We start from the raw sequence: 13,116 nt of genomic DNA on the forward strand, positions 1-13,116 counted from the left end.
CAGGGCCACAGAGCTGGGACCTGAGAGCCGCCAACCCAGGGCAGTCTGAGGGGCCGGGGGGAAGGAAGCACTCCTTGCCCAGGCCTGTTTCTCTCTCATATGCACATCCCCCATGGCTCGGGGCATGCCGAATGTACATGCTACAAGGAGTGTGACAAGACAGCAGCTTGAAGGACCTGTGCTGCTCCCTGCGCCAGGCACAGCACCCGCACAACATGGGTGCCAAGACGAGGCTGATGGCCTTCAAGGAGGCAGACCTCGCTGCTGCAGGGGAAAGGGTCCTGCTCTAGCCAGGCCTGGGCAGGAGGCTAGGTCTAAACGCCTGGAGCCTGCTTCCCTGGAAGGATGCACCTTTGCATTAAAAGAAGTCAGCCCGTTGCTTTGCCCCTTGTCTTAAGACCACGTGGAAACCCGATGTGCTGCACCTCTCCTGCAGGTACGTGGCAGCAGCCTTTTGGAGGACCCAAGGCCTCCAAAGCCAAAGGAATCCAGCCCGTGCCGTGTTGTCAGGCACATCCCAACCACCTCGCCCAGTTGGGTGGACACACGCAAGCCAAGCCCAAGTGGGGCAGAGGCTGCTTCGCACACGCGAGCGCGGCAGCAAGGGGGCTTACCTCTGCTGGGTACCTTACTCCTACTGAACCCGGCCGCTGGCTGGTGTCTGTAATGGTGCGTCCCCAGCTCCTGTGCGGGGCTAGCAGTTCCTAGCACAGAGTCTGGGTCCCCCTGTCCTCCCGCGTTTAAGAGCAGTGGGCTCTCGTGGCAACCTTTGGTCAGCGCATTGGAACTCTTACTGTCGGGGAAGCCGTCCCTCCCCCCTTCGCAGGCACAGTCCTCCTCCATGCTCTCCGAATGGACCAGGGCCGGCTGGTGCGCGTATCCGTGCGGCACTGACGCAGGGACCTGCTGGATACATTCTTGCACCCTGATTTTTAGGAGATGCTGGGGGCTGCTGTGCGGCGGGTACGCGTCAGCGTTCTGGTAAGGCAAAGACAGCGACTGACGCTCCGGCAGGTTTTGTCCCAGGCTGGCGCCCATGCTCCCCGCGTCGCCTTGGCTCATGTGCCTCAGCAGTTCTTGCAGTTCTTGCTGCTGCTGCTGCTGTTGCTGCTGCCGCCGTTTGATGAGCTGTGCAAATTCTGCTTGGGGCAGCCGCATGTCCGTGTGCCCCGTGAGTGAGTGCCGGGGGGAGAGCAGTCCCTGGAGGATGTGTGGTACCTGCTGGTGTCGGCTGTAATCCGGGGGCGTCGGGGACAGTAGGGCCTGCTGTAGTGCTGATGCTGTGTAGTGCTGCTGCTGCTGCGCGCTTGGAGAGAAGCTGGGGAACTGGTCGAGCTGAGGGACTTTGAGGGCTTGCTGCGCGGGGGAGAACCCCGTCCCCGCTGACGGGCTGTAGTTACTGGGAGAGACGCGGGACTGCTCGGGGAACAGGTGGGGGTGTAAGTGCACCTGGTCGTAGTTCGTGGGGGGATACCGGTTCACATTCAGACTGCAAGCAACACAGACAGAGATTGTGGGCCAGCTGCTCCAGACAACCCCCCCAGCACTCGGGCACCCCAAGGCAGGCTCCCAGGATGCTCCTGCTCTCTTCTCTGGACGTGTCCATGCGGTGGATCTGGGGCCTGCTCGGAGCCCACTGCATTTCCACCCAGGGGACAGATGGCCGGCACAGAGCACCAGCTTTAGGGAGAGCCAAGGAGGCAGCGTGCCTGGACTCCAGGGGAGCGCAGGCCTCGTGTCACACTCTGAAGGGAGTGCTTGTGACTAAGAGGCGCCCAACACCCCTGCAGAGACCTGGGGATGCCAGAGCAAAAGGGATCAAGGAAGTGCAGGTCTCAGACCTCGCAAGGCTAGCAGATGCCCCCACCAATGTGGGAACAAAGGGCAGCTTGGGAAAGCTGTGCGTGCCGTCAAGAACAAGCTGCGTAGCCTGCACCCTCTTTCTCCCCTGCTAACTAGGGCACAGGCCCTTGCTACTGAGCGGTGGCTGGCAGTGGTCTCAGCCGACTCCCTGCAGCTGGCAGGGAGAGTTGTGCCCAGCAAGCTGGAAGGCTGCCCCTGGGCACTAGGCTCCAGAGGCCCCATCTGAGTGCAGCTCTCTTCTCTCCTGCCCCCCGCCCCAGGCCAGCAGGGCACAAGTGCTGCCTTACCTGTGCGACTCGGCGCTGTCGGCACTGAGCTGCTTGGACAGTGGCCGGTGACCGTAGGCGAGCGAGGCTATCAGGTTGGCGCGATGGTGCATCTGGATCTGATTGGCACTTGGGTTGATGGCCATGGCTCGGGGGTGAGAGGGCATGCCCTGCCCTGCCACTGCCGCTCCCTGCAGGAGGCTGCTGCTGAGCACGTCACCAGGCTCTTGCACCTGGATGGTGACCTGCTGCTGCTGCGCCGACTGCGGCATGCCCATGCACGTCAGCGCCATGTTGGGGGGAGGAGAGCAGTTCCCTGACTGCTGGAAGATTGCGTTGTGGGAAGGCATCCCCTGGAACTGGGACTGGGAGGCTGCACCTGTGGAGAACCAGCCCTCAGTACCTGCGCTTCATGGCTGCAAGGCTCCAGAGCAAGCTCCATTCAACCCTACCCAGAGCCTGGAGCTAGCCTGGGCCACACGTGACCTGGGTCTGCGCACCGGACACGGCTGTGATTTTAGGCGAGGTGCCAGCAGTGCTATGCCACGGTGCTACGGTCATGACTCAAACTGCCTGTAAGGCGGAACAGACAATGCGGGGATGTGGCCATTCGCATACCCAGAGAACAACCGCCCTCCCTCCCACCCCCAGGAGCAATAAGTAAGGCTCTCATAACATGAGATGTGACAACACATTCCAGCTGGCAAGATCCCCTGCAAGCTCTCGATAACACCCGCTCTATCTGCCAGATGGAAAGGCTTTTGCATCATCAAGTAGCAGCACCAAGGACCCAGAATTTGGGAAAAAAGCCATGAGCTGTTTTCCCCAGTGCTTTATAAAACCATAAGGTTCTGACAAGTGGCCTGCACAAGAGGAGGACAGATGGCTTGGTAAACTGTCAGTGCTTACCGTGAGTCTGCAGCATGCCGCTGCTCACAGGAGGGGGGCTACTGTTTGGCTGTCTGAAGAGATGATTATTAGGGTGGTTCGGGGGTGGACTCGATGGCTGGATCCGCAACCTACATGAGAACACAGGCACCGCCATAAGTCTGGCTTCCTGGTTAAGACGCTCGTTCAGTTTTTAGAGCCGAAATCAAGTGCTTTTTTAAAAACAGAAATGCTAAAAAGCCCTCACGGAGGCTCCAAAACAACAGGACTTCTATTTTAAGAGCATTTTGCTCCATCAGCCATCTAGGCAGGGACATGGCTCAGCAGTTAGGATGAGCAGAATCAGGGACCCTGGATCTATCCCTGACTCTGTGAGCTATAGCCAAAGGGTCCCCTTAACCCCCACCTGTTCCCATTCCCCAAAGCCTCTGCCCTTCTCCTCTGTAAGGTGAGGACAATGCTGAGTGCTAGCTGACAGGGGCCTGGTGGGGGTTGAGATGCATTTGGGAATGACCTGGGGAACAAGGTGCTGGGAATGCTCATGTTAAAGCTAACCACAAGGCAGCAGCACCATTACGTGGCTCTACAACAGCTGCGCCATTGGGTCCTAACAACCATCTCTAGGTACGAAGGAGCGGGTGATTCCCAAAGATGCACGCTCCTTGCGTGCCTGCCGTGGCCAGGATGCATGCTCTGGGAAGCAGGCCTGGCACGCCAACCTTACATGCTCCCAAGCTGGCTCAGGGGCTTTGGCACGGACTCCAGAGCATCAGTGAGACGCAGCTTTCCCACGAGCTTCGCCAAGAGCAAAACGGTCTCTTTACCTCTGGAGCTGGTGCGTGAGCAGAGCGGGCTGGTTCTCGCAGGCAGCCTGCAAAGGCGGCGATGGCTGAGGCGGGCGGATGCAATCCTGCACCGGGAAGGCAGGGAACAAAGAAGAGCATTTGTAATCGGTGGATTTCATGCGAAGAGAAGCACAATCCCTGGACTCGGGCGTGCTCGGGCTCCCCAAGGAATGGACCTGAGACGGAAGCTCCTGACACCCCACCAGCAGGGCTGAACCGTCTGCAGTTTGTCAGGCACCATTTGCCCCTCTCAACTCCCAGCCCTGGCCCACCCAACAGCTCTGTCTGCGAGGGCACAGGACAACCCCGATAGGTCTCCAGGAGCTTGGTGGAAGCCCCAGTACCTGGATCTGCTGATGGAGAATTTGGTGGTGCTGTTCCTGCTGGTACAACATGTGCTGCTGCTGCGTCTTCTCCAGCGTCCGCTCATCCATGTGCCCCCCGTACATCTTCTGCAGCTGCTCACACTCCTGCGGGGAATGCAGCACACCAATGGCATGACCTCCCCCAGCACGTGCCCCAGCTCTCACCCTGCTGGCTTCAGGGGTGGAGAGACCACAGGTCAGAAATCCCGCTCCACAGCATTGGCGGCAAAATGGTGGGGGCAGGCCAGCTCCCTCAGGCAGTGGGGAAAATGGGTGTCTGTAGTGCTAAGTGGGGGCCTTTTAGTTTCATTCAACTGCAAAAATAAAGCCCCAGTCACGTGGAGGCAGCATCCTGTGCTCCCGCTGCATGGCAGGCTAAAATGCCTCTCAGGTCCAGAGCAGCTCAGAGAAACTGGGGACAGGACTCCCACCAACTTCAGAAGAAGCACCTGGCACATTATGTCCCAGCCCAAGCATGCGAGGTGGCTGTCCAGCAAGCACCATGGGGTGCTGGAGAGGAGCCATGTTAACATTCAAGACCAGGAGATATCGCGGCAGCTTCAGCTTTCCCTGCAGCAGGATTTCAGGGCAGTGCAGTGACAGGGCTCCACCTCCTGCAGCTGTATTCAGAGTGGCCCATAAGCAGGTTGCACAGCCCTAAAAACAAACCCTGGGACTCAGAGAGAACCCTAAGGACAAATGCCTTTTGGAGTCTCATGGAGAGTGCATCGCAAGGGTCACAGGTACGATCAGGCTCCTGGCAAGACTCCCTGCATCTTATACATGCTTCCAGCATATTTTGCTGCATGCCTATGACAGAAGAAAGCCCCTGGAGTTCCTGGATGTTAAGTGAGCTGAGCAGGAGGCCACAGTACATTTTGTAATGATGCTACCAACAACCTTCACCTGTCCTGGAGAAGAGGAATGCCAGTGCTGCCAGCCGGGGAGCAGGGCAATGTTGGGAGCCCGGAGGCAGATTGGGGCAAAAGCTTTCCCCTTTGTGCCCTGCACCAGGACATCAGGGACACAAGCAGCACCCCTTTGCAGGGACTCTTAAAGGCCCCTTCATCCCTCTCCCCTCCCATACCTGCTGAAGCTGTTTGATGCTGCTGTTATTGCCCATCTTCTCCAGGTGGGCTTTGAATGCCTGGATGCTGGCGGCACCGTCGGAGAAGCGGCGAACCGGGGAGAAGCGCTCCGTGGGGAGGTGCAGGGTGTTTGAGTCCTTGTAAACAGAACTGAACACATGGGGAGGGGGTTAGCGATGCACACTGCACCTACGAGGCCTCGCCAGGCTCTCCCTGCCCACTCGCCTGGGGTGAGGCCTGCTTCTGGCTGAGGAGTAAAGCCACGTTAGTGTACAGCTTCCGTCAGGGCACAGGGTTGGCGAGTATGCTTGGCGCCGGACAGGCAGCTCCGTGCTTCTGGAAGTCTGATCCAAGTATGGCCCGGGTGGTAACTGGGGAGCTCCCGGCACACAGGTACCAGGCACCCATCAACATCTACATCCAATATCTCAAGAACCTGCTTAATCCTCCAGCACCCCACCTGCAGTTCACAGCTTGCACAGCGACATCTTCGCTAACCCACGTGTATCCAGCAAGGTGGGAGGACAGCGTGCTAGGGAACACACATCTCCCACTAGGAATTTCATAGATAATTAGGGCTGGAAGGGACCTTGAAGATCATCAAGTTCAGCCCCCTGCCCCAGAGGCAGGAAGTCAGCTAGGGTCAAAGGATCCCAGCAAGATAGGCATCCAATCGTTTCCTTAACGAGTCCAGAGTAGGTGCCTGCGCCACTTTGGGAGGGAGCCTTGGGGGCTCGGACAGTAAAGAAGTTTTTCCTTGTGTCCAGCCTAAAACGGTCTTGGAGGGGTTTATGATCATTGGTCCTGGTTATCCCTTCGGGTCCTCTGGTGAACAGACATTCCCAGTTAGAAGGGGCCAGCTGGGAATGCTGCTAGCTCAGACCAGGCACCTCTGCTGCTAGGATCAGCAGCACGGCGCCTCTCCTCTCAGCATGCACACTGACAGCCCTCCAAGATCTTCCACTTCCAAGCTGGGCTACACCAAACATTTCTAACCCTGGAGGCAAGGGCACCCTGCCCCAAGTACATTCTAGACTGGCAATGCCCAGTAATTGCAGAGGGACAGATGTGGGGAGAAACCCCCCAAACTAGCTACAGCCGCATGGAGCTCTTAGCTTGAAGCCAGGGAAGACAAAACCCCAGTTGCAAAACATTTCTAGGGCTCCAGGACGTGGAGATAAGAACTCCTGAATTAGAGCATCGCTGCTGATGGCTGGATAAGCCAGCCGCCCAGGGCAAGGAGACTTCTGCTGACTGCAGAGCAATGACGTACCCTGCAGCCACGGAGGCAAATGAGAATTGGACTCCAGAGGTGTGCCAGTCTCGAGGGGAAAGTGAGGAGCAGGAATGTGATGCGTTTGCACTGGGGTGGGGTGGGAGGGGAGGGGGAAGGGACCTCTGTGCTTCCCAGGCCCTCTCTGACCAGAGCCAAACAGCCTGGGTGTGTGATAACATGGAATTGATGGGTAGGATGCTGAGAAAAATCAACCGCTGATCCCTGGGCTGAGCTTCCTAGGAGGATAAACATGGCTGAGCACTTGTGAAATGCCCCTTCCAGCAACAGGGTTTATTTTCAGAACTGGGCTCAGAGAAGAAATTTTCCAGGAACTAATTTCCCTTTCAAATTGGGCTCCTGGACACCAAAGCCACACACCTGCCTCCTTCTGCACCACGAGTACGGCTAAAAGGAATGGGTATCCCTGCTGTCTTCACACAGACTGCCCCCCAGACCTTGCCCTAAAGAGGACCACGCTAGCGTGTCTGCCCAGGCAGACTCTGCTCCCTGCAAAGATAAGTTAGGAACGCAGGGAGACAGACAACAGTACAGCTGCAACAACGGGTTTGGCCCGCGGAGGAACCTGGTGGGATTCTTTGCAGGATTTCTGTGGCACATCTGCTTACGAGCCACAGATAGTCTACACGGCCCCAACACCACTCGCAGCTGAAGCTCAGGAAACCAAACAGGGCTTTGGGTGCACATGAACTCTGAGTCAGAGCTTCTTCTGAAAGTAGGACGGGCTCCGAGCCAGGGAAGGTGTCCTTCCTGCCTGGAAGCAAGACGCTTGCACCCCAGTGGTTCTGGCATATCGGTTCCCATTACCATCACTGGCCCGGCCCAGCAGGTTTTGCCAAGTACCACGCTAGCCGCGGTCCCGCTAAGGCTGCACTGGCTGGCTGTTTTGCTGCTTTTTGCACTGCTGTACCTGTTGGCCAGCCAGCCCCACCTGCCCTTCCACCTGGCTCAGCAGTGGGTAGAGAGCTAATGAGGGATGTGAGGCTGGTGGTGCCCAAACATGCCTGGGCAATGCACAGCAGTACTGCCCTTTGCCCCCTGGCATGGCTTCCAGGCATTAATGTGTCCTGATTCAAACTGCTTGTACATAACAAGGGCTCAAAATACACTGAGCTCCAGAGTGAGACCTGGCAGCTGCCCAGGAACCAAGGCCTTACAGCTCACTGCATGTTACGCCAAATCAAGGTCCGCTTACGCCCCCTTCCAAGACAGTCTTCCACTGCCTGTGGCGAGGTGTGTGGGATACAGGCTCCAAGGTACTGCGTCTGCTTCTCCTACCATCTCCAGCAGGCCCGAAAGCTGCACACATGTACAAGCCTTCTGAGTGACGTGCAGTGCTCAACTCTGTGCATCTGGAAGGAGCCACCACAAGGGTGCACACAGAAGGGGGTTGAGAGCTCCACTTCAGGAAGAAGCTTGCTTTAGGAGAGACTTATAAATGCCAACTGCCAGCATTAGAGCATGGCTTGGTTTAAGCCTGCAGTCTGAAGGGACCCTAAACACGGGGCATGCAGAGCTGCTACTTATTGACTTTGCAAGTGATATTCTTCTCTTCCATAAGGCTCTTCAGGGGTCCAAGAGGCCCCACTCTGTCTCCCTGCCTCTCTCCCTCCAGCGCCTCTACCTGGTGGTTATTTCAGGGTACGTGAGCGCTTATCTCTGCTCTTCTCAAGTTCCAGCGTGGCAGGGAGGCAGTCGCAGTCAGCTCAGAGTTCACCTGTCTCTGCTGATTACATCAGTGCTCAGCTCAGCAGGTATCTGGCTACAATACAAAGTGCTTTGTCAAGCTTGCCAGCATGAGCTGGCCTGGGGATTTAGAGGAGCAAAATCCCAGCCTGCTGGGCAGCTGCTATTCCGAGCCCCGACACCAAAGTGAAGCGAGCATTGCCCTTGGACCCCGTGTAGCCCTCCTCGCGCTCACAGCACCACCAGGGGCAGTGTTCAAGCTCTCTGTGGCAGTCGTGTCTCCAAGGTGCTGCCGTGTCGAAGGCGGCTGTGGAACGAGTGGTGCTCTCCACTGGGAGGGCCCCCCACCCCCACAGCGGCAGCTTGCAGCAAGTCCCCCCAAGTCTCAGCAGTTGTTTTTCCTCCCCACCCTCGTCCCCAGAAGGGGATCCGATCATGACCCGAGTGACTTGGGTAGCTTTGTGAGGAGACTCTGCAGTCAAAACACACAACTCTGGTGCAGCGAGGCCTTTAAACCTGTGTCGGTTGCTGCTGGCGCAGCCTCCGGGCTGCCTGTCACGACAGAACCTTCTGCAGCAGATCTGCTGCTCGCTATAGGGCTGAGCCTGCTAGTCCATTAACAAGACCTCCCCTGAACTACACGGCTTCGCTCCCCACCCCTGGGCAACGGCAGCCATCCTGGCAAGTCATCTCCAGCCACAGAAGTGGGGCTGGAGGGGAAGAGCCAGCTGGCCCCCACCCACGAGTGGGCAGAGCCCCCGCAATGTGCCCTGAGCAGGCAAGGGGCCTGTCCCACAAGGCCAAACGGTATCTGCTCTGCAGGTCTGCTCCTTTTTCCTTTCAACCCCGTCCCTGCCAAGCTGGGCGTTCTCTGCCCTCCATTTTGGATGACGTTGGAGAGGGTTTCCTGGCAAAAAGCTGCCCGGACGGCCGGTGCCACTACTCACCGGTGCTGATCGGGTACCAGATGTGGAGCCCAAACCCGGGATCGGAAAGACTGCTGTCCTAGCTGTCTCTGCAACTCTGGAGGGATTTCAGCTGTAGGGTTGGTCAGTGCCAGAGTGTGTCTTTTTGACCTATTTGCCAAGTATCTGCAACAAGCAGGAGCACATTTCATAAGTGGAAGAGCCTGAGTGGAACACTCCAGAAAAGGGGAGCATTAGCAGGGAAGCCAGAGCAAGGATTAAGGAAGAAGGCTGGCTGCAGTGCTCAGAGCCTGCTGTGAGTTGTAGGACACCTGTGGAAAAGCAAAACCGAACTGCTATCGTCTACTGAACGAAGAAGACATGAAGTGCTTAGCGGACAACAGACTCAGCTGCTAAGGACCATTCACCACTGCAGGAAAGCCCTCCTCCTCCTTACGGGGGACAACCAGGCACCGTGAGATTTTGCTTGGCAGTGATCCGAGCTGCCCTCTATCTGGTTCCCCTGAAGCTGTTCTGCTCCCCCTCTCCTTAGGGATGTGCAGCAGTACCAGCTTGGGCTGCATCCTGCCAGTCTCGCTCCCTGTGTATGGGAAGAAACCAGTGGGAGTGCTCAGGAGTGACGCTAGCAGGGCTGAGCCAGAGAGCTCGACATGGAGCAGAGGTGCTGCTCGAGCCTGCCTGCAGGCCTTAGCCCCTGCAACAGGCTGAGTCCATGGTTCAAGCAAAGAGCAACACACACGGCTGGTGGCGTGTTAAGGGCGCCATCTAGCCCCACGCCAGCAGGTGCAGCACAGCCTGGCATGCCAGGCACAGCAGCTGCTCAGACAGCTACAGCAAAAGACACAGGGCAGACTGAGAAGCAAAGCCTGCCACAGTCCACTCCCTGGAGCAGCAGTCTTGGCACCAGGATGATACCCCCCTCCAGGTGGAGGACTCCTAGATGGAGTCTAGGACGACTCCTAGACTCCATTGTTTCCACAAGGGAAGCTCTCAAGTACCCAGGGCATCAAGAAGGGCAGTGAGGAGCAAGAAGCCCAGATTCTGGAGCTGGGCTGGCACCAAGGATGCCAAGGCTGGAAGGGCCAGATTCAGCCTGGCCCCAGGAGATGGCAGAGAACGTCTCTGCCCCAGAACTTCCTGCACTCTCTGCCAAGCCGCAGGGCTAGCAGTGGTGACAACTCTGAGTAAAATCCAGGAACAGGCTACAATAAAGGCTTGTACCTGGAGCATGCCCCGCCACCCACCACAGCCAACTCTGGTGCAGCTGTGCTGCCATCGTTGCTGGAGCTCGCTGCAGTAAGGAGCCTCTTCCTAGCAAGCCAACTGAAGCAGGCAAAGCCACAAGAACCAACAGGGGATTCAGACACTCGCTTTTACGATCTCTAACTGCAGCTAGAATATGTCCGGTAGGGGGAAGCGCAGCAATTAGCAAAGCTGCTGGCTGCTTCAGAAACAGTCTTGTTCCCTGCAAGCTACTTAGCCATTTAAACAAGCAGTAGCAAGTTAAGAGAATGGGGAGTGCTTGGCAGCGTGGTAACTGGCCAAGGCTCGTGCCATTAGCTGTTTGAGAACCATCGGATGGAGCCAGGGAAAGTTTCCCAAAGCGCTTTAGAGTTGCGGTTTGCTCAGATCATTTCATTTCAAGCCTCCAGGGAACAATCCAGAGGTGAACAGCACCAGTGTTTTGGGCAGCCGGGAGTTTTCCAAGCTTGGAGCAGATGCGATTGCTCCTTGCCCTGGGAGCAGGGTGAGGAATGTGCACTATTTCAAGGTCAGGCAGCCTAAAACAAACAGGCGCAGAAGCTGCTCTGTGCAGTGGCTGCACAGAGGACATTCAAACCAGTGATCTGAAAAGATAAATATTTGCATCTGCTGCTGGCGTTAATAGTATTTGCTCTTTAACTCTGGTGACTGGTGGCATGTTGCAGTCTGTGAGGGGGCTGGGGTGAGGGAGAGTTAATACGTGTCCATTGGCACTGCTCAGGCCAGGTCAGCCAGCGGTCACGGCCCACAGGGTGCAGCGGACATGGGAAGGATCTGATGTTTCCCAAAGCAGCCACGGGTCCATCTACCCCACAGCAGCAGCGGCAGGTCCTAGGATGAATGCAGCCATCTGCTCCTGCTCGCACACTCCAGACTACCTGGGAACGTGCTGAAGGATGTACTCCAGGGTGTCCAGCTGCACCTGGGTCTCTGGCATACTTGAGAGCTGCCACTGGGGAGCACCCTAGAGTGGCTTCACAGTGTGTTTCCAGGTCTGGTGTGTGAGCAGGGGCCAGTAGGCAGGGCAGGCTCATACACGGGGACCCCACACTCCTATGGTACAGACATGACCTCAGTGACTCAGGGGTCACGTCCCATTTTCCAGAGACTTAGGCCCTCTGACACCCAAGTCCGACCGACTTCCAAAGAGACCCAAGCTCTTGAGCTGCCCGTGTCAGCTGAGACTAGAACATGAATGTTCGGACTCTGGCTGGGCCTGGGACATGCTGCAACTTGCAAGAGCCAGAAGACTGTGCCTAATTGGAACGACTCCAGGTACGTCCCTCTGGTCCGCGGAGTAGCCCAAGGAGCAGAGCAGTGCTGCGCCTGGAGAGAGCAGGGGCTGATGCAGAGCGTTCAAATGCCAGCTCAAGAGAGCAATCTGCACAGGACCTGAAGACCATGGGCCTCACCTGTGACACCCATAAGCATGTCCAGGGCTGGCCCCACAGCACTCCTCCAGCCACCCTCTGGCTGAATGCGATACAGGGTGCGTGCTGCCGATGGCTCACAGAACCTCCCTGACACTGGGGACAGGGGTCCTGTAATGTGCACAGTGCTTGGCTCCTCTCAGCTCAGACCAACCCCTCGTTTCATGGCACTGAGAACAAAGGGGATGGGGAAAAAAAACTAACAGTACACTGCCTGCCAGCCCCCAGAAGCCATCTGCATCCTCCTGGGAAGGATGACATCACGACACCAGAGAAAGTGCCTGCTCTAGGCAAAGAACCTGGAGAAATGTGCTACGTCTGATCTGGACCATCTTGTAACTGTGCCTGCTGTGTGTGGTGCACCAGCTGGTTAGCAGAGAAGTAACTACGCCAAGCTACTAAGGAAATGTTAGCAAGGACAGTGTTAGTATTTCCAGGGCTCGGGAGAGAGGAAAGAGAACCCCCATGTGTACTCTGCCTGGGGATAACTGTCCCGTGCCCTCTCCTATCAGAGCAGACTACTTTCAGGACCCAGCACCACAGAAGTCCCCTTGCCTACAGACACGCACACGTTTAGTAAGCTCACTTCATTTAAGGCATCAGAGTTGGATGTTTACTGCACGTCTTGGTCCAAAAGCTGCATTTACACCCAGGCCACAGATGAGCTCTTCCTACCCCATGGTCAGCAGGGAAGCACGAGGGTGAGGCACGTAGCACTACCTAGGCAGGTTAGTTTGGCTTGCATGCTGGTACACCCGAAGCAAAGACGTGCCCTGTGTGGAGTCTTCCAAAGCCTGCTGCTCACAGCCTGCAGAGGTCCCGGTGCCAGTTGGGGCCAGCTTTGTAGGCACCTGGGAGCGACAGAAGGAGTGACTGCCTTATGTAAACAAGGACCCACAGAGCAGAAGGAAAGGTCAGGCCTCCACCACGCTCCACACCTGCTGCCCGCAACAAGATGGCTTTTAGCACAGCTGCAGGACACCACAGGGCGAGCACAGGGCAAACGTTAACAGCTGGGACGTTACCTCTGCACAGCTTCCTGATCAGGCTCCCCATCAGAGCTCTCCTCATCCACTGGGGTAACTGCTGGTACCGCCTGAGAAGAGAGGACAGGAGCAGGCATGGGTTCCAGAGGCAGCTCATTCACTGCTGTCCTGGGCAGCAGGAACCAGACTTTCTGGATATGCTTTCCCCAGGACAAA

General features: G+C 57.1%; 1 protein-coding gene across 3 annotated transcripts in view; it reads right to left on the minus strand.

Moving 5' to 3' along the window:
• The window catches only part of SIK3 (SIK family kinase 3), a 116,251-nt gene that overhangs the window by 6,454 nt on the left and 96,681 nt on the right, over positions 1-13,116 (minus strand). For 2 of the 3 annotated variants that reach the window (XM_019480672.2, XM_019480671.2), the window contains 8 exons: positions 12,940-13,010; positions 9,243-9,386; positions 5,315-5,465; positions 4,207-4,332; positions 3,842-3,927; positions 3,039-3,148; positions 2,151-2,508; positions 615-1,489 (listed from right to left, as the gene is read on the minus strand). In XM_019480672.2, coding sequence (XP_019336217.1) covers positions 615-1,489; positions 2,151-2,508; positions 3,039-3,148; positions 3,842-3,927; positions 4,207-4,332; positions 5,315-5,465; positions 9,243-9,386; positions 12,940-13,010 — 1,921 coding nt within the window. The remainder of the gene's footprint in view (positions 1-614; positions 1,490-2,150; positions 2,509-3,038; positions 3,149-3,841; positions 3,928-4,206; positions 4,333-5,314; positions 5,466-9,242; positions 9,387-12,939; positions 13,011-13,116) is intronic. The other variant, XM_019480673.2, reaches the window with a different exon arrangement.

This window comes from Alligator mississippiensis, chromosome 16, assembly GCF_030867095.1.
Source record: "Alligator mississippiensis isolate rAllMis1 chromosome 16, rAllMis1, whole genome shotgun sequence".
In the NCBI taxonomy this organism is placed as follows: Eukaryota; Metazoa; Chordata; order Crocodylia; family Alligatoridae; genus Alligator; species Alligator mississippiensis.